Genomic DNA, 21028 nt, shown 5'->3' with positions numbered 1-21028 from the left:
GGTAGCAGGTCCGCACTACTGTAGTAACACTGTTCACCTATAGTAGATACACTATTCACCTACAGTAGATACACTGTTACCGGGACCCAGATAGGGGCCCAGTATCCTGTACAAAGATGCTTTCTTTTTTCTATAAATAGGTTTATTTTTCTTTAATTGAGAGCAGGTTTTAGAAACCCTCTCTTCCGTTTTGTACTCTCTCTCTCTTGTAAACATTTCTTACTAAGTTTTGTAAGCTTGCCGGATTTTGGCAGGAATAATAAAGAGTGCGGTTTGATAACAAGAAGGTACTTTCTTTTCTCTTTCTTCCTGTCTTTTACTCTTATAAAGTCTCCGATCTAAGCCGTGACTATGTCCGGCTAAAAAAATTATATCTATGCCGGATAACTAACTTCTCTTTTATATAGACCATGAACGGATCTAAGCTTTATTTAAATATAGAAGAATTTTAGTATGGCTTCTCGACTTGGTTCTGAGATTGAGGTGCAGTCGGATCTAGTACTACTTTTATTGACTTTGTCTTTGTGACTCCGTCTGATGAGCCGTGGTTTTTAGCCCGAAAAAGAGTTTGATAAGTAGGGCGCCTGATACCCGGTTAGAACTATCAGACACATGGGCTCAATAAAAGTATGTGTTAGCTTCTTGATAGGCCCTTTGCTTGGGTAAAATAATTAAACCATGCAGTCTGAGAAACTATGTTAAAATTCTTGTGTATTTCGATTTTTAGAATTTCTTTTTTACTGAAAATCAATTTGTATTTGATCAATAAATTTTATATATATATATATATATATATTTTATTTCTTTTTTTTTTTTTTTTTAAAACAATAACCAGTGTTTGGACAAATATTTTTAAAGTACTTCTAAATGCATTTTTGTCAAATGTGCTTTTCAAAAGCTAGCTACCTTAATTCTTTAGAAATGCTTCTGGCAGTTTTGACCTCCCAAGCAATTAGTCAATCTGACTATATTAGTTATCCTTATCCATGATTATTAAATAAAATGTATTTTTCTTTACTTACCCTTATCCATGATTATTAAATAAGGTATTTTATTTAGTTACCTTTATCATAATTACTATGGATGTATTTTTATTTTATGACCATAAGCATTTGCATTTGAGTCGGATTTTTTACAATCAATTTGTCTATTTTTATGAGATAATGATAAAATTTGTGTACATTATGTCCTTAAAATTTCATTTGTGTGGATAAGTATATTATTTTGTTGTAATTTTACAAAATTAAAATACTTATTTATTAATTGAATCTAATTTAAAAGATCTATTTATGTATTATGTGAATTCATATATAGATAGCAAACAAACCAAACAAGCCCTAATACTATTCTACATAACGCTAGAGGGTTCTTGCCTTTTATTTCCCTCCTTTTTCTTCTTGAGTCCACATGTTTCTTTCCCCTTGTCCTACAGCGACGGGTGAAAAAATATCTAACAAACTCAGTAACTTCTCTGAATTAAATTTCAACACCAGTCCACCCAATTTGTCTTCTCCTCTTTTCTTCTTCTTCTTCTTCCCGTTCGGTTCACTTAGACGACGAGATCAAAAATCAAGTTTCTTGCAATTTTCTCACCCCTTTTTTTCTTGCTCAAATACTTGCCACTTCACTTGATTACAGGTTTGATGATTTGCCGAGTATGTTGAACTCTCAATGTTTTTAATTTCACGTTTTTTCGTATCAATTTTTTGGTTTTGCATATAAGTACTTTCAATTATTTGGGGTTTGATTGAATTTGTGATTCAGCAAACTTGTGTACTTTGTTGTTGATCTTTAAAATTAGTGGTTCACTTTATCTATTGACATCAGGAATGAGGAATTTGATCGTACGGATTATTTCATGTTGCCCCATTGAATGTTGAGATTTGCCGGCGGTTAGACTAAAATTTTTATAGTGGTTAGTGGATCAATTTTTTTAGTTTAGTTTCATTTTCCTTTTCAAGAATTCTTCATTTGTGTTCTTGGTAGGTCACTTAAAACCCTTCAAGAATTCTTCAATTGTGTTCTTGGTAACTCGCTTAAACTCTTCAAGAATTCTTCTATTGCGTTCTTGGTAGGTCGCTTAAACTCTTCAAGAATTCTTCAATTGTGTTCTTGGTAATTCGCTTAAACTCTTCAAGAATTCTTCTATTGTGTTCTTGGTAACTCGCTTAAACTCTTCAAGGAATTCTTCTATTGTGTTCTTGGTAGGTCGCTTAAACTCTTCAAGAATTCTTCAATTGTGTTCTTGTTAATTCGCTTAAACTCTTCAAGAATTCTTCTATTGTGTTCTTGGTAACTCGCTTAAACTCTTCAAGAATTCTTCAATTGTGTTCTTGGTAACTCGCTTAAACTCTACAAGAATTCTTCAATTGTGTTCTTGGTAGTTCGCTTAAAATCTTCAAGAATTCTTCAATTGTGTTCTTGGTAACTCTCTTAAACTCTTCAAGAATTCTTCAATTGTGTTCTTGGTAGCTCGCTCAAACTCTTCAAGAATTCTTCAATTGTGTTCTTGTTAGTTCGCTTAAACTCCTCTAGAATTCTTCAATTGTATTCTTGGTAATTCGCTTAAACTCTTCAAGAATTCTTCAATTGTGTTCTTGGTAGCTCGCTTAAAATCTTTCTTAAAATCTATTAGGGGAAAATTGTTGTTTCTCTCATTCAGAGTTCCTTGGGATATGGGGAGTTTTATCTCTCTGATTCAATTTGTCTCTCAATTTCACTTCTTACTTTAATTGACCAATTTTGAGTGCTATCTTTTTTTCTTTTTCTTTTTTTATATAAATCATTTGAAAATTAATTGTAGATATTTGTAAGCTATAAAAAGTATTCTAGATTGGGATTTTTGTCATATCAAAAAAGGATTAGAATATTAATGAATCCATTAGTTCCGTGTCGATGCCCAAATTAGTGAGGTTGACTTGTATCCATTTTCAAAGATTCATCATGTAAAACTATTTTTACACCGTTAACCTACTACAACTTTCCTTTAACTAGTTCCAGACCTGCTATGCTTTGTGACATAGTGAATTTAAAATGACAAATTATAGTTTTAAAATACTAACTCAAGGATCATTTTGTCTTACTATTGGGAAGCAAAATGTGGTGACTAGTTTTGGACAGAAGTGTTGGACAGAGTAAGTAGCCAATTGGTGTTGTCGTATGTGCTTCTGGAGTAACCTAGTTAGTGTTGTCCTGTATTGTTTCTGGAGTAACCCAGTTAGTGTTGTCGAATGCACTTTTGGAGTATCCCAGTTAGTTTGTATGTGCTTCTGGAGTACCTCCAATTTTCTGAACGCAAGCTGAATAGTGGGATGTAAAGTGCGTTGTTGCTATATCTTGTAAAAAGCAATACTCTTCCTACATGCGCATGCACACAAATATTCGTTTTCTCGTTTGCTTTGATTTCACCAAAATCTGCTTTGAGACCTCATTTTCTCATGTTCAGTATCTTTTCAAGGAATGGTACTTTTATCTGATATCTGCAGAAATTAATTTTTTTGTTTAGATCTATCCAAACAAGTACAAAAATTGGAACTTTTTCTTTGTGAATGAAATTCTCTTGCAGGTGATGTGTAGTCCCCCTAAAAGATGTTCTGGGGGCCATAGGTTACTGTAATACTTGGATTGCAGTTTTAAATTCCTTATTTGCATCTTAATTTGCAGAATTTTCCAGGTATTTTGATGGCCCAGGATACTCTTTCCAATGTCGATTCACCGCGAAGAAGGTCTGGTCTATTAAGAGATCAAGTTCAACTGGTAAAAAGAAGTACTTCTGCTCGTTATGAGATAGCCCCAATTCAAGATCAGCTATCATTTGAGAAGGGTTTCTTTATAGTACTCCGTGCATGCCAGTTGTTGGTTCAGAAGAATGAAGGAATTGTACTGGTGGGAGTCGCTGGTCCTTCAGGGGCCGGAAAGTCCGTGTTCACAGAGAAGATCCTGAATGTTATGCCTAGTATTGCTATCATAAACATGGACAACTACAATGAGCCCAGTCGTATCGTTGATGGAAATTTCGACGGTAATCTTTTTTAATTCTAATTGGTTATTACATACATAATTTTGTTGATGTCTGAGTTATTCTTGTAGTGACCTTATGTAGCACTTCTTTTATTACATGAGATATCTTTTATTATTCTTGTAGTTGCCCCAAGGCTTTGGTCCAGGGGTGAGAATGCAACACGTGATGTGTGGGTTAGACGCATATCACGGGTTCAAATCCTGCCACATGCGGTATTTAAGTGAAGAAGATAGAGTGGTGGACCTATTATGTACCGCGTTCCAAACCATGCACTACTGACCCTGTGGAGATTTCTCGGGTTATCAAAAATAAATAAATTCAGAACAAGTAGTTTAAACACTTCACAAACTTCATCCTTAATCTAAACATATATGTATATGCATATGAAATACGAAGACATCATTGGACCAACACTTCATACGATTCCCTGCAGTACTTATTTATTTATTTTTGGTCTGCAGCGTTGTGGGTGATATCTCCTGACTCTAGATCGGAACTTTTATTTATGAATCTTTTAAAAGTCAAATCATAAGAATATACAGGTTGTATTTTGGCCATGTTGCTAATCAGCGATAAACTAAAGGAATAGTATTTTGTGTCTGTTACCTGTAGTTGGTTAATGTGATAATGAATGATTGAGTGAAATACTAACAAGGACTACTACTTTCACAGCTAAAGCATGACCACTGTTAGTATATGACAAAAAAAACAAAAATGCAATAGTATCTCATTGCTTATTTCTTGAATTAATGAATAAATATTGAGTGCAGATCCCATTGCTCCTTTCTTTCAGGGATTCTGATAGATTTGTACAGCTGTCACCTCTCCTTAATTTATTTTTTTCAGATAATACTCTTTTAGGTGATGACTGTTCAAGAGTCTAAATCTCTCTGGACTCTATGAATACTGAATTTGGGAACCAATAATCAAATATATTTTGCAAAAGTTTTAGAATTTGCCCAATAAGTGAAATTGTGTCAGTGTATGCAACTTCAATGCTTTTGAAGTAAAATAAACAGATGAGTTTCTTGGTTTAACTGTTTCAGCTGATGAAAGGTTAAGCAATAGACTTTTGAAATCCTCGATTATAAACAACTTTTGAAAAAATCTCGATGTATAGCTGTCTCTATATCAGGCTCACTGAAGGCCCTGTGCATAGGGTGCTACTGTAGAATGCCACAAAGTATCAATAAGAAAACAATGCACTTCTGATTTTGATTGAATATTCTTATATTTTGGGATGTAAATCTCAGTTTATGATCTTGTGGAAATGGTTAGGCCATATTTAATTGTTTTGGATCACGTCAGCATAGTCAGATTTTTTCTGCTTTAGTTTCTAATTGTGTTTTTTTGCCCCACTTTATGCTATGCTGTGACTAATGCAATTAAGATGAAGATTTACAGTAACTTCCATGTCCTGGTATTTTTGAAACAGATCCGCGCTTGACGGATTATGAGACTCTGCTCGAGAATATACATGGGCTGAAAGCGGGGAAGCCTGTTCAAGTTCCTATATACGATTTTAAATCTAGCTCTCGTGTGGGTTATAGGTCAGTTTTCATTCTTTTTTTTTTGAGAAAGTTAACTGGTATTATAAACAGAGAAGTACACCAATAGTATTGGTGAACTCCTGTAGTAATTACATCAAACGTATAGAGGGTTTTTCAAAAAGAATCTAAACACCTATCTCTTTCATAAACTATTTAAGAATAGGGTGATATCCCCCGGATCCTTCTTCTGATCTTTATTTCTGTTATCTCCTTGTTTACTTTTCCTGAGAACACTCTGCCTTTTTTGTTCCATGGTGCTAGGATTGTTTCTTCTTTTTTCTTTTATGTTCCTTGGAGTTCACGGAAGAAAAAATATTTGTTGTGCAGGGGGAGGGGGGGTTTCTCTGTGGTGGGTTCTTGTACTGCTCATTAACTACTTTTGATATTCAAAAGACACTAAGACCTCAGTTTTCTTTCAACGGTATGTGTGTAACATTTGATCGAAGCCCAAGAATGATGTTGCATATTATTCTTAATCTGACCGATATGCAATATGTTCTTATGCGAAGTTCTGCGAAGCATTTGTGGGATTTATTTTAGTGGAGACTGGAGAGGACAGAGAGTTGTGATATCCCGACATCCCACACCCACTGGCGTCCCGGCCCATTTGGTGCTTAATCACATTCATGACCTGATTCATACAGAGTTGGTGTATAGGCTTTACCTAGTAGACAGAAGAAAATCTGAAATTTATTATCAAGAACTGGTTCCTATAAAATATTTTGTTCCCTTACTTGCCAATGTAAAATGCACGTCTACTTCTATCCGATCCCATAACACTTTTGGACCATCGATTTCACAGGACCCTTGAAGCTCCAAGCTCTCGAATTGTTATAATTGAAGGGATATATGCTTTGAGTGAAAAATTGAGGCCATTGCTAGATCTCCGTGTGTCTGTCACTGGTGGAGTGCACTTTGACTTAGTGAAACGGGTTCTTAGGGATATCCACCGTGCTGGACAAGAGCCCGAGGAGATAATCCAACAAATCTCAGAAACGGTTCCGTCTCTGTTATTTTCAAATATATCTAATTCAAAATTTTTTGTACATTTTCGACAGCCAAGTACAATGATCTTTATGGCATTCTTCTAACAGGTGTATCCTATGTACAAAGCCTTTATCGAGCCTGATCTAAAGACGGCTCATATCAAAATTATCAACAAGTTTAACCCATTCGCTGGATTTCAGAACCCCACATATGTTCTAAAGGTCTTAACATTTTTGACCTTTCTGTCTACATTCCATTTATATTGTGACTATGCAAGCACAAGTTTTGGGACTGATGGGTCTAAATATATTTTACAGTCAACAAAAGTTGTGGATTTAGACCAGATCAAGGCTGTGTTTCCAAACGAATACAAGGAAATTACAGAGGAAACTTATGATATTTATCTCCTACCTCCTAGTGAAGATCCTGAAGCTTGCCAATCATATTTGAGGATGAGGAACAAGGATGGAAAATACACTCTTATGTTTGAGGTGACCAATAAGTTCCTTTTCTACATGCTGAGCATATCAGTCAGTAATAATCAGGCTACTTGTAACCTAGTTTTATCATTTTCAGATGGTAAATTTGCTTGATATTGGTTTAGCTACTTAGATCCTTCATAACTTCTATTTGATTGTGATGCATCTATACCGTTAATGAGCTCCAAGAATGCTGCCAGCATGTACTGCCGGTCACTGTCTGTAGGCTGAATGAACTAACTTCTAAAATTCTAGGATCTACTGGGTAAAGAGCTTGCTGGAACGGCTTTAAGAAATATGGCCTTGAGGTGTCCCATATGATACAACAGAAGATATGTAGCAATCAATATAATACAGATTTAACTCTTTTTTTAATAGAACCCTGCTGTTCTGTCATAGATATCTGGACACTAAACCATAGAACATTCTATCGTGTGACTAACTTCATTTTTGAAAACTTTCTAATATGACTGATCATAATAACATTTCTCTCCATCTTGATCTATTTGCATTCTGGTCTTCCCCTGGAAGAGCATTCCTGCATCTTGTCTCTCTTTCCTAGTTTGGGTACAATTTTGGTATCTATTGAATTTCTAAAAGCTTTATTGTGAGAAATGTCAAGAAATAGTAATCTTGACACTGATAATCTTGTATCTTCTTATGTTTTTTTCATGTATTTCTTTCAGGAATGGGTTACAGATAGTCCCTTCATTATATCACCAAGAATCACCTTTGAGGTCAGTGTACGGCTTCTTGGTGGGTTGATGGCATTAGGATATTCAATTGCAACCATTTTGAAAAGGAGCAGCCACATCTTCTCTGATGACAAGGTTTGTGTGAAAACAGATTGGTTGGAGCAACTTAATCGCCAGTATGTTCAGGTATGACAATCACTAATTACTAAATCGCTCTCATCTCATCTTAATATAATTTACTTTAAATGTTTGAATCATGTGATTTGCGAAGCAGAATTTCTTTTGTCCTTTTATCTGTCTCTTGTTTTGAGAATTTGGGTTAATTTTATTTCATCTGGAATTCAGGTAAAGATATGTGTCATAACCTCCTAACAAATCTCTTTAAGGCTGTACCTAGCGATGTCTTAGACTTAGAATGTGGCTAAGGCAGTGGGTAATTGAATGTTTGTGAGGCATGTGCATGGCACAATCGGCTAAGTTGCCATTTTATTAATCTACTGGAAGCGACTTTGATTTTTTGGGTTGAGACAAATGTAAGGATTGTATTTTGGAGAAATATCCAGTTTGGATACAATGCTTGCTCATCATTATCATTGAAGTGTTTACCTTAAATTCTTGTTTGACTTAAAAAATTATAAACGTGACATGAAGCATGATGAAAAATGAAGTAAAGGGCCCTTTAAAAGGGGAAAGAAAGAGTTCCCTAAACCTCAGTTAAAGAAGTTTAACAAATATCAATGAAGAAATTTTCTGATGAATGTGTGAGTTCATTTTTAAATTTTCCTTTTGCTGAAGACCTAAGGAACAAAGAGAAGTCAGTGAGAATGAGTTTCCTCTTTCTCAATTCTGGCATTGTATAGCCTGGGGAGCTAATTACTATTATTATTTACGATTTTTCCCTTATGAAGGTGCAAGGAAGAGATCGCTTACATGTAAAATATGTTGCCGACTCTCTGGGTTTGGATGGTTCATATATTCCTCGCACTTACATCGAGCAAATTCAGCTGGAGAAGCTTTTAAACGATGTTATGGTGCGTTAAATTTTAGTTAAATACAAATTTCCCATTGTTCCTGGTTCTCAGTATTACAGTCCATGCAGGCATTGCCAGATGATCTGAGGACAAAGCTGAGCATAGATGATGATTTGGTCTCAAGCCCTAGAGAAGCTTTATCCCGAGCCTCGGCAGATAGGAGAACAAAGTTTCTTAATCGGTAGGTCATAGGCTAAATTGTTATCTGCTTCTTAAAGTATTCTATATGTATTGTTTGGATGTTTTTACTTTTTACAATCATCGCCTACTTATTTCTGCAAAAGTCATGCGACGGAAAAGCATCATCTGTTCGCCTGTAACTATTGGCAGTGGTATCCCACATTCCTACTCAACACAACGAGAAAAACACCTGTCCAAGCTGACAAAACTTGCGGTTAATACTACAAGATATGATGGGAGAACCCCTGATTCTCCAGCGCCAGTGGCTAATCAGGTAATTATTCGGAGCCATAGGTTCATTTTTTGGCACAATCTAATGTCTCCATAATTTTGGCTACATATTAATGTTATATTTGGTGCGTGAACTGGCTTCCAATTTTTTTTCTCTGTTTGGTGTTCTCTTGAAATTGCTCTTAGAAAATGTATACCCTACTTGGGGGCATTTGTTTGACATAGTTGCACAACTTTAGCTCTAATATAATAATTTACTCCAGGAAAAGGGTAAGAGTTTCATCCACCGTCTTAGATCATTTTCTGAACACCATTTTTTTTAATCAAGTAAAAGGTTTCATTTATAGTAACAAGGCCAACTTTTTTGATAAGAATAGTAACAAGGCCAACTTTTTTGATAAGGATAGTAACAAGGTCAACTTGGCTGTATACAAGTGATATACCAATTCTGAACACCATTAATTGATTCTTATTGATACTCAAGAATGATATCACCCTTTCCTGCTCATTCCTCTCCACTACCATCATGAACTCATAACCACGCCCTTGACCACAGCTACATGCTATCAAGTCTTTTGGTAATTTAAATATTCCCTTATATCAGAATGGTGTAAATCGTAACTCAAACCAACTAACCTGTGGAAAGATTTACATTTGCTTGTATGTTTGGAAATAGAATCCTGCTGAAAGTTTGTTCAGCAGAATGAAATGAGTCCTTCATGTAGGAGTTAAGAAAACGCACACTAGGATCTCGTCATCTGCAGAATCAGCAAGTAAGTTGACTTTGTAACTTTGGAAAGGAAGTAAAATGATGATAAGCTGGCAACCCTGGGGATCGGTGACTGGAAATTCCTGCTAAAAGCTGATGGATCCCTTTTTAATCATGCAAAACAGCAAGTATTTTTTTAAAATAATTTACAGTAGTTCGTATAGATGTACAGAAAGCATATTTGCTTGTTTAATTAATAAAATATTGAGAAGAGACTTTAATTCAAGTCCTATAAATCTTTTAAGTGTTCATACACCCTTGAACCAGTGTGTAACAGCTCACTAATCGAGTGCTCTTGCACCGAAAATGAATGGGGCTAAGCGATCTGCTGAAGCTGTGGGGTGTCAAAATACATCGGCAGGGATATTTGAATTCCTTGTCCCACTCTTTCCAGTATTCTGTAAAACAGCAATTAGGAATAGGGAATATATATCAATGAAATGTCTTAACTGTTGGAATCATTTTTTTCATGGAGATTGAATCCGCATCATCCTAGTCGAGAAACACACGCTGCTTCATCCCTCAAATCACCGAGATAAATCAAGAGAGAATAATAATCAAGGGAACAAACTGAATTGTAGCCATATTGTTTTATCAATAAAATTATGTTAATCAATATCTTTTGTAAAAAAAAGAATCCATTCATGTTCGTAAAAATAAAAATAAAAATTACTTTGTTTCGTCGATATGGAGAACTTGGTACTGGAAACTTTACCTGCTAAGAGAGTGGAAAATATTGTTAATGTGCACGGGGATACTCAAAGTACAATGAGATACATTTTTGGAGCCAAATATTCTTCTTTTTGTATGTTGTATGTTAGCTTCCAATTTAAGCAAGAATAAAAAACGTGAATGTTGTTCCATTTATTCCTACATATCTGTCCAGCAGAATATGTGTGCTGTTTTTCCTTCTGTTTTCCTGCTTAATTCCATCATTTCTTATACATCAGAAGAGAAGTCAATTTACTACCAGTACGTCCCACTTATGCGGAACTGTTTATAATATGCTCAATCTTACATTTACCTTTTTTGTTACTTTTTTCCCTCAATCACTCAAGAATTGCCTTTTTTCAGGGAGTTGTTTCTCAACTTACAGAGCAAATTTCCACATTGAGTGAGCGAATGGATGAGTTCACATCTCGGATTGAAGAGCTAAACTCAAAAATATCTGCCAATAAAGTTTCTGCTAGCCAACAAAATTTGGCAGTGCATGCTGAGTCTTGCAATGGGTCTGGACCCACTTCTCTTTTTGTGGCTGGGTTAGGCAATGGCTCGTTGGCTGGTTCTCTTTTACCTCATTCATCATCATCTTCCCAACTGGCAAGAGAGTCTTCACTAATGGAAGAGGTATTCTACTATCATCCCGTGCTCATCTTTTGCATTAAGTAGTGACAAAAGGAGGCATGGCGGGTAGTTTGATATACTCTCCCAATAGCTGTCCAATTTCTGCCTTCTGACTCAATATGACCAATTTTTAGAGTGAATTTGGTTATTGCATAATTCATCCATTTGAAAATAATTCTTTTATCTCACAAAGAACACTAATGAGTGCACAAGGGTTTTCTTTGATCCATCACTTTCACACTGTTCACCAGTTAAATAAAAGATTTCAATTGATTTACCAATCTAGGCATCAGAACTTTCAATTGCATCGTTAATATTTACTGTGATGATTTTTACCTTATCATTACTTGAGTCGAGGGTCTATGAGAAACATCCACTCTATCATCACAAGGTAGGGGTAAGGTTGCATACACACTACCCTCCCCATACCCCATTTGTGGGATTACATTGGTATGCTATTGTTGTACTTGAGACTGCATTGGGTGTTAATAACTTCTGTTTCCACGAACTAAAAATTTCTCTGAAAACAACCATAGTCCAAATTCCAACACATTTGTCTGAAGAAGATTTGAGAATTTGATTAGACAATTATGCCTCTGATGCAAACATAATTGGGAGCAGGTACTTCTCATTGGGAGATCACAGCGTCAGATCATGCACCAGATGGACAATCTGAGCAATATCCTCCGTGAGCTCAACGGATCTCACCTAGGGAGAGCGGATAGGACCGAGGGAATGGCTGAAGGTGTTGAATCGATTGGTGTTCCTCTGCTTCTTACCCTTGCTGTTGGCGGTGTAGGTATCTTCTTGTTCAGGACCTTATCTCAAAAATAACTGATTCAGCTATGGCTACTGAAACAGTTAACCACGTAGAAGATGTACATATACTAAGATAAATCTTTTAACAGTGTAGATGTATGTTTCTGGCCTTAGTATCTTCGATGAACCAATATATATATGAAGAAGATGAAGTAATTGTCTCTAACAGATGGAGCGAATATTTCTTCGTTCGGTCTTTTGTTTTGATATCCTGGTTTATGTGTAAATAAAAAAAAGCATGAGAAAACTCCTCACATTTCATCCTTGTTACCAACAAAAGGAAACGAAGTCCTTCAAATTTTAGGTTGAAGGACTTTGTTTCTTTTTGTTGTTTCGTGAATTTCTGATCAAGTTGGGGTAAAAATTGAGTGATCTTTCATTCCTTATGCCTTGTTACTTATCAGCTTTCAGCTTCTTTATTCACGTGTATATAGTTAGATGATTGGATGGTGACGTAGATAAATAGCAGATACATATAAACATGCTCCAAAACTAAGTAGAGGGCAATTAAGTGAAACCATCGATAGATCATAATTCTGTTTATCAAAACAAGGAGGAAGTAGTTTCGTGAATTTCTGATACAACTTGATCATACTCTTCCTTCAGTTTCTCTTGATCTTCTTGCCCAAGTTCCCCCTTAGTAGGCTTTGTCAATACCAAAACGCAGCAAGTTGGCCTCTTAGTGGCTCCAGCACTTGCAAGATCCTGAAAACACAGTTTTTATCATGATCACGAAAGTAACTCGTAAGATAACATGCATCACAACACAAGAATGTAATAATATTAAGTGAGTATGAGATAAAAACTTCAGCTTACTTCTTTTGAAGGAACATAAATGTATGGTATATCAGCTTCCTCACATAGGAGTGGAACGTGAGTAATGACATCGATAGGAGAAATGTTTCCAGCTATAACACACAATCTGCAATTCCCAAAAGACATATGATGTTCATAAGCTTGTTAATTCACAAATATGGCATGTAGACAAGTTCATGTCACAAATATTTCAGGGTAGAAAAATTTACCATTGAGCAAAATTAGCAAGCTATGGAATTGCTTGTACAAGTGCTTATGGGCGGCTATGCTACAGAGCAGCTAATAAGGTACTGACTGATGTGGAAGAAGGCTTACCAAGGAAAACATCAATTTTGACTCTTTACCGACAATTAGGTATATTGATTTAATTGCTTCCATTAAGACGAGCCTGGAGTAACTAAAAAGCCTAAAATCTACACATGAGCTATTCTTACTGTGTAAGTCGTAATTATACAGCCAGCTCTTTGTGTAAGTTATTTCAATATCATTTCACCAGGGGTGTCCACAGTTTGGTGAAAAACCAAACCAAATCGATTAAAAGAATCAATACTTATTTTGTTTGGTTTGAAATTTAAAAAAATCAACAATATTTGGTTTGGGTTTAGTTCTACTAAAAAAGAAACCGAAAAAATAACAAATAAATTTTATAATTTATTTGAATATATAGGAGTTTTTCATAAAGATTTTATACTTTTATATCATTAATTTGATTTCAGTCTACTTATTTCATATGCACTAAAACACTTTTAAATTCTTTCTTAAAAAAATATTCTCCAAGTCTAATATGTTGTCTATAGGAGTCTCTACAATTATATAAATTAAACACACTAAAGCTTCGAAATAGTGTTGAAAAATAATAGAAGATTCAGATACAATCACCTTGTTATAGTAGAGAGAAATTTGTTGATTCCTACTGTTCATTTAAAATAGTTATCGCATGTCTATTTTATTTTACTATTATCAACTTATCTTTAAGTAGTAATGAACCGAATGGTTTTTATTATACTTAATTTGGTTTCAGAAATGTAAAAATCAACTAAATTAATTTAGTTTTTTTATTTTAATAAAAAAACTTATCCAAATAGAACCGGGAACCCCTACCTTCCAGGGGCATTATGGCACGGAACTCAGGTGCGGCCTAGGGCTAGAAGTACTTGTCCATCCATTTAAAAGTCTATTCTAAAGCATGAGGCTTGATCTAACACTAAGGGTCGTTTGGTGTAATGGATAAGAAAAGTTAATCCCGGGATAAATTTTAAGTGCCCTTATAGGTAATAGGACTATCATCCTACAGACTGAGGACAATCATCAAGAAATACTCAATTTCCAGTTTTCAACACATGCTCACCAGAACTCTAACGATTTTGTGAAAGACGCACCACTTTCGTGGTTAATTTTTGAGGTTGAGTTAGACTCAAAATCCATTTCTTTACAAGTTCAGTATGCCAGGGCGTGCATGTATTCGTGTCTAAAACAGGCATTCCAGAACAAGAAAGCCTATTACTCTCTCTGTCCCAACTCCTTCCAATTTGTGTGGTACCAATTTATATTTACAAGCTATTTAAATTTCGAGAGTGAGACAATTTAATTTTGACTATGAATTGACAAAGAGATCATAGATGAAAGAAAGAGAAAAAGTGGACTGACCCTTTATGACCGCGACGAATACTTTTCACTACCTCTTTAACTCCTTTCTTCAAGCATTTATGTTCCGTAGCTGAAAACAGAACAATGGTGTGATTAAACAAATGTTAAAAAAAATATCACAAATACTTAGTCCCCAGAAGTTTATGGATACCTCGCCTAACGAGTTTGAAGGTTCGTTTGCTGAGTTTTTTTCCAGCGAGTGGTTTAGCAATAGGGGCTATAGCCAATAGCTTCTTTCTCTCCTTCTCTTTTTGTGCCGTTTTCTCTACTTCGCTATCACTACCACCCATCTCTCTCTTGAACGTAAAAGCAAAAGCAGGGCGTCGGTGTAGGGTTTAACGAAATGGGGAGAGGTTGGAACTCGATATCACTAGGGTTTAAGGACCAAGGAAATTGTTTTAAGTTGGGCCTTTATGGGACATAAGGAGTGTTTTTATCTTTTGGCTAGGGGTCTGCAAAAATCGAACTGACCGATAAATCGAATCGAAAAAAATGTTATTGGTTTATTGTTATTGAGTTATTGGATTAACGGGTTTTTATTGGTTTTATTAAAAAAATATCGGTTTGGTATTGGTTTTGAATAATGGGTTATTGGCTAAAACGATAACTGATTAAGACTAGTAATTTACTACATTTACTTGTACATAAATATTATATATTAATTCACACTTTAAAGTTACTGTCTTTTATCCTTTAGCTTTTAATTCACACTTCAAAGTGACTTTTAGTTCACAACTTCACATTATGCAAAACGTCAAAATCTAAAATAAGAACTTTATTCCTCTTATGGGCAGGTGGGACCCACATGCACCAAGTAACTTTTTAAAAAAATCCGTGTATATATATATATATTTAATTGTGCACCCTAACAACTAAAAGTTGTTGCTGGTGCACTGGTCGAAGTCATGTGATTGAATCCCAACGAAGGTAACCTTTTTTTTAAACTTAAAATTCAGTTTTTTCTCTTTTTAAAAAAAAACGTTTGTCCCATTATCGATTCCTGCCAATGGCGGAGCCAAAATTTCAACTAAGGAGTGTCAAAATATAAAGAAGTTAAATTGTGTAGAAGCCGAGGAGTGTCAAATATGTAATATATATACATAAAAAATATATTTTTATCTAGCTATGCAATATAATTTTTCGACGAAGGGGTGGCGGTCGACGCCCCTCAATTGTATGTGGCTCTGCCACTGATTCCTGCCGAAGGTAACTTTTTTTTTTTACTTTAAATTCAGCTTTTACTCTTAAAAAAACCTTTTGTCCCATTCCTTTCTTAATTAAATTTAAAAACAAATAAAAGCCCTAGCATAATTCTAAACAAAATATAAGACTAACTTTTTCTAGAACAATTCTAAACAAAATATAAGACTTCTAGAAAATCTACTGCTTACAAGTATTCTTCACTGCATAATTAAAGTCCTACTCCAATTATCTCGCATAAATTGGTAAGTTCTTTTTTATAAAGGTATTTTTTTTTGTAAGAATTTGTTGTTGATTCTTATGATTTGAAATGAATAGATTTTTGACAAAACATAATTCTTCTCAACCAAGTTCTAGTTTTAGAGACAATTCTTCGCGTTTTATAACTCAAACTAGATCTTGGAGAAAGAATATCCATTGATAAATATAGCCCTAGAATACGAGATGAAGTGAGAAGACACTATATTCAACAAGGTCCTTGTCAACCGGATATTAATGATAATGAATAACCTCAAATTAGATTCGGAACGAAAATGCGTCGATTTTGTAAGGCATGGTTTAGGGGTTCATATTCTAGATGGTTGGAGTGTAGTATGAAGAAAGATGTTGTATTTTGCTTATGTGGAAATGCATGTGATTTTTTCACGAAAACTGGTTTTAATTTTTATTTTTTTTAATTATCATGTTCAATATTGATTAAAGTGAAATAAAATAATAAAATTCACTATTAAAATTTATTGGGACCTCAAAATTTTTGGAGACCTAAGCAGGATGCTCCGCTAACCTTACCCTTGAGTCACTCCTAGCCTTACCCTTGAGCCACTCTTATTGGTGCCCCCATCTTCAAATCCTGGGTTCGTCTCTGCTTATGGGTAAGGAGTGTTTTTGAATATTTGACTCAGTTTAACAAATTCTAAAAAAGATATTGTTGCCTATCGGACATACATTTTAGTTGTAATGTTATGTAAGTTCAAGACATTTTAAAAAGTAATAGATAGTGTGATGTGTTACATATGTGTTGCCTATCAGATGTAAGTTTTAATTGTAATGTTGCGTTAGTTAAGAGTTCATCAGAAAGTTAAAGATAGTGTGATGCATAACACTCAGAAGTTTCAGCTATATCGGCATGTGAAGAACTGAAGAACATATGCAAAAATTGATTCGGTTTATTGTATTAAAATATCCCGAATTCTTGCATTATGAATAAAATTAATTTATGCCCGCAGCTTATATTTAATGAGCGACAAAAATCATTTCTTAATTTTTTTGCTAAAGCAGGATCAAAAATTTAAAATCACCATTATGAAGGTCATTCTTTGCAGATCGCCCCATGTTTGGGTCTACCCTTCATGAAAAACACAAATGAAACCCACTGTCTTTTTTGCCAATAAATCTTTACGGATTTTATTTTTTTAGCAATTGGCTAAAAAGAAGTCACCAATCTAACCAGAATACTTTGTATTCATTGTCAAAGTAATTATCTCTTTCATTTTAATTTGTTTGTCTAGTTTTGATTTGAGATATAATTTAGAAAGTAAAAAAAAACTGAATTATGATCTTAAATTAAAAGATACGTAGAATGTATCATAATATTCTTTAATTTTATGATCTTAAACATGTTATGTAAAAGATTGAAATTAAAGAATTATCATATAAAGGAAAGGATAATTTTTTTTTAAAAATGAATCAAAAATAAATAAATAAATAAGACGAACAAATTAATATGTATTTCTTCCGGTTCCGATGGAACCACACTAATGCCTTGAAAACTACGGTAGTTAAGATTATGAAATGGTTCCTCATGGAAATATATGATTATTTACTTAATTTAGGTAAGTTTCATCATTTACTAGATGATGTGGTTGTAGCTATAGATCTTACGGCTCCCATTTAATTTCTAGAGTTCCATAGCAGAAGAATTTCGAATTATATTTCACTCGTATCTGTTTAATTTTTTTAGAGTTAATTTAATTATTTTTTGAAACTAAATTAATTTGATTTTAAAATTAAAATGTCAATATTAAAAATTATATGAAAAGTATTATAAATTACAATTTTCTTCCTATCATTATAATGAAAAGATATATGTAAAAATATTGGTCATATTCATTGATTTGAGTCTCAAAAAATTAAACGTAATAAGTATTTTGAGACGGATAAAGTAATAGTTTAAGTTTGGTTGTACTTATGTTCTCCACGTATATAACCTACATAAACTAGGGGTGTATGTAGATCAAATTGATTCGGATTTTTTCAATATTAAGCCAAATTAATTGTGTAAGATCTTTTTTAAATCTATAAATCAAATCAAACTAATAAAAATCAAATTCTTCATCCTTGGATTTTTTTCGAGTTTCCCCCCCATATAAAGTCTTCATACAAAATATATAACTTGTACTTAAAATATTTAGTGATGATGTATTTCACTATCTAAGTCGATGCAAATCTAAAGAATAAATATCTAACGTTATTGTCATTCCTAGAATTGAATTGAATTTCTTTTATTAGCGTTAGTATTGGTTTGATCTTTATATAAATTGAATCATTCAAATTTCTAAGTTCAAGATTAAAATAATATATTAAAACACAAAATTATGAAAAACTTAAAGAAATATTTATAAATGAATTATAATATTTATAAATGTTGTATACATATTGTGCCGGGTTAATTTGATTCAATTTGATATAGTTAAAATCAAACTAAATCAATTATTATCAATTTTTTTCACATCAAATCAAGTTATACCAAATTGCTAATCAATTTTTTTTTTTCAATTTAACTCGAATTATCTATGTGATGTGATTTGTCAATTTTCCTTGTAGACCCCTAACACAAACCTACAATAAACTAGCAGTTATGACAGCCACCTTTGGACGTTTCCTATTAAGGACATATCATTTTTAAACATATTGTATCAAATTAATTTATCATGATTTGGTACTTTTAAGTATGATTTCTGTATTTTGCAGTATTATAGTTGATATTAATAATTTATTTGATTTAAATATACTTATATATAAAAAAAATATGATTTAGACTTTTCAAGAAACACTTCAATTATATTATACATACTAGATATGAAAGGGCCCGTTAACGGGCCCAATATTACAAATTTAAGAGGTATTTAATTAATTTTTTGAAAAGAAAAATTATCATTAATATTTTCTAATAAAAACGAGAGTAAATGATAATAAAATCACACTTTATATTAATAACAATAATAATAATAATTTTTATATATATATATATATATATATATATATATATATATATATATATATAAACATATATTTTTATCAAATCATAACTTGTAACTTATTTAAATTGTCTTAATTAACAATACAATATAATATGCACCAATGGTTATTTTAACATAATGTCAAACATAATTAAACAGTTAATTATATATATATATATATATATATATATATATATATATATATATATATATATATATATATATATATATATATAAACATATATTTTTATCAAATCATAACTTGTAACTTATTTAAATTGTCTTAATTAACAATACAATATAATATACACCAATGGTTATTTTAACATAATGTCAAACATAATTAAACAGTTAATTTGATGATATTCTTTTCACATTTAGAGTAGTATAAACATGAAAAATAAAATAAAATTATATCTTATTTTAAGATAATAAAATTATTTTTAATTATTTATTTTTAATAGATATGAAAAATAAATTAACACAAAGAAATAGATAATCTTTTTATTTCACTTTATTTGAAAATCAACATCTGATTATGAAAATTACAAATATAACTTAAAGTTGTATTTGAAATTTGAAAAACATTCAAAACCTTGTTAATATTTTAAGGGGCCGTTTGGTTACTGTATAAGATGCATTTTTTTCTCATATATAAAAAGTTGTATCTGTTTTACTATATTTGGTAGAAATTTTGTATTAGGTAGAAAAGCCAACATGACTTACCATGTTTGGTTGATACGTTTCATTCTTGTATTAATTCTATACGGTGTATGGTTACATTTTTTGTAATCCTACATAATTGATACCTACATAACTTATGAGGGAATCTATGTATAAATTATGCATGATAAAAGATGGAATAAGTTATGAGGGTATTAGTTATACATGTATTAAAAAAACTACACATTTATCCCTATTACCTTTTTATATTGAAAACTCTAGAAAAAACTTTACATAACTATTCTATTTTCCTAGCTATTTTTGTGTCTTATTTCTTTTGTATACGAACAATTTTTTATTTGTTTTCATTTGAAATCAAAATATAAATATTTTATTAATATGATGAATCGGAATGTATAACTTTGACAACGCATATGCTAATCATATATTATCACCATATATTACTAAATATATTCCACATATTTAATTATTATGTATTGTTTTTTTATTTGGAATATAAATTTATATATAACTCATATATTTGGTATACTAAAAATGTACAAACAATACATGCAGCATCTTGATAGAAATTTACATTATATAAAATAGGATTTTATAATGTACTTGAAATATATTTATGGTATTTTATTTTTATAAGCTTTAAACATTAAAAAAAAAATAGAGAGAGAAAAAATAAATAGAATTCCCACTTAAGTATAGAGAAGATTTCTTTCTATTTTATTTTTTTTTTGGAAATTATACTATTTGCTTGCTTATTTATTTGTAAATAATATATTCAATAATTAATAATTTATGTATTGTAATCTCTACATAACTAAGTAATACCTACATAACTAATATTTGCATAATTAACACCAACATAATTAATACCACATAACTAAATCCTACATAACTAAACCATGCATTACTAAAAACTGCGTAAGTCTAACCAATAACCAAACAGCCCCTAACTATATGAGATCTAATCTATGACATTATACAACTATGTATTTTGAGATATTACTTTTTTTTATTGCAATTTGGTTGTACGTCTCAGGTATATTAGTCAAGTAATTTTTAGAAACTGAGGAATATAAACCATATTTAGAAAAACATAATATATAAATATATCTTTTAACTTGACTTCGTCTGACATCTATGACATTCTACTTAGGGAGTGCACAAGTAAGCACTTAAAATTTTATAAAGTTGAAGAAGTAGACACACGCGTCCTACGGGGAATAACACACGTGGGAGCCACATAAAATATCGCATAGGACGTGAATTATACATAGGACGTCAAGTAGGACACAAGTGTCAACTTGTTCAATTCTATACAAGTTTATGTGTCTACTTA

At 32.5% G+C, this 21028-nt stretch overlaps 2 protein-coding genes across 4 annotated transcripts in view; one reads left to right on the top strand and one right to left on the bottom strand.

Annotated features, from left to right (window-relative positions):
* The window catches only part of LOC125832506 (inorganic pyrophosphatase TTM1-like), a 164024-nt gene extending 151664 nt beyond the window's left edge, over positions 1–12360 (top strand). The window contains exons 1-12 of one of the 3 annotated variants that reach the window (XM_049511665.1): positions 1401–1638; positions 3664–4021; positions 5457–5571; positions 6374–6569; positions 6666–6779; positions 6876–7049; positions 7724–7918; positions 8641–8763; positions 8832–8944; positions 9094–9217; positions 11018–11290; positions 11909–12360. In XM_049511665.1, the coding sequence (XP_049367622.1) occupies positions 3682–4021; positions 5457–5571; positions 6374–6569; positions 6666–6779; positions 6876–7049; positions 7724–7918; positions 8641–8763; positions 8832–8944; positions 9094–9217; positions 11018–11290; positions 11909–12121 (1980 nt within the window). In that variant the 5' untranslated portion in view covers positions 1401–1638; positions 3664–3681 and the 3' untranslated portion in view covers positions 12122–12360. Of the gene's footprint in view, positions 1–1400; positions 1639–3663; positions 4022–5456; positions 5572–6373; positions 6570–6665; positions 6780–6875; positions 7050–7723; positions 7919–8640; positions 8764–8831; positions 8945–9047; positions 9218–11017; positions 11291–11908 lie in introns of those variants that run through there. The other 2 variants (XM_049511667.1, XM_049511668.1) reach the window with 2 other exon arrangements.
* A 286-nt stretch (positions 12361–12646) lies between these two features.
* Positions 12647–14875, bottom strand: LOC125832517 (H/ACA ribonucleoprotein complex subunit 2-like protein). The gene is made up of 4 exons (XM_049511682.1): positions 14721–14875; positions 14570–14639; positions 12923–13028; positions 12647–12811 (listed from the first exon to the last, which is right to left on the bottom strand). Exons 1-4 carry the CDS (start codon positions 14857–14859, stop codon positions 12650–12652), a joined length of 477 nt encoding a protein of 158 aa, XP_049367639.1. The 5' UTR covers positions 14860–14875; the 3' UTR covers positions 12647–12649.
* Between the last annotated feature and the right edge of the window lie 6153 nt (positions 14876–21028).

This window comes from Solanum verrucosum, unplaced genomic scaffold (genome assembly GCF_900185275.1).
Source record: "Solanum verrucosum unplaced genomic scaffold, falcon-dt-bn FXZP01000009.1, whole genome shotgun sequence".
Lineage (NCBI taxonomy): Eukaryota > Viridiplantae > Streptophyta > Magnoliopsida > Solanales > Solanaceae > Solanum > Solanum verrucosum.
This window is presented reverse-complemented; position numbering and strand designations above follow the sequence as displayed.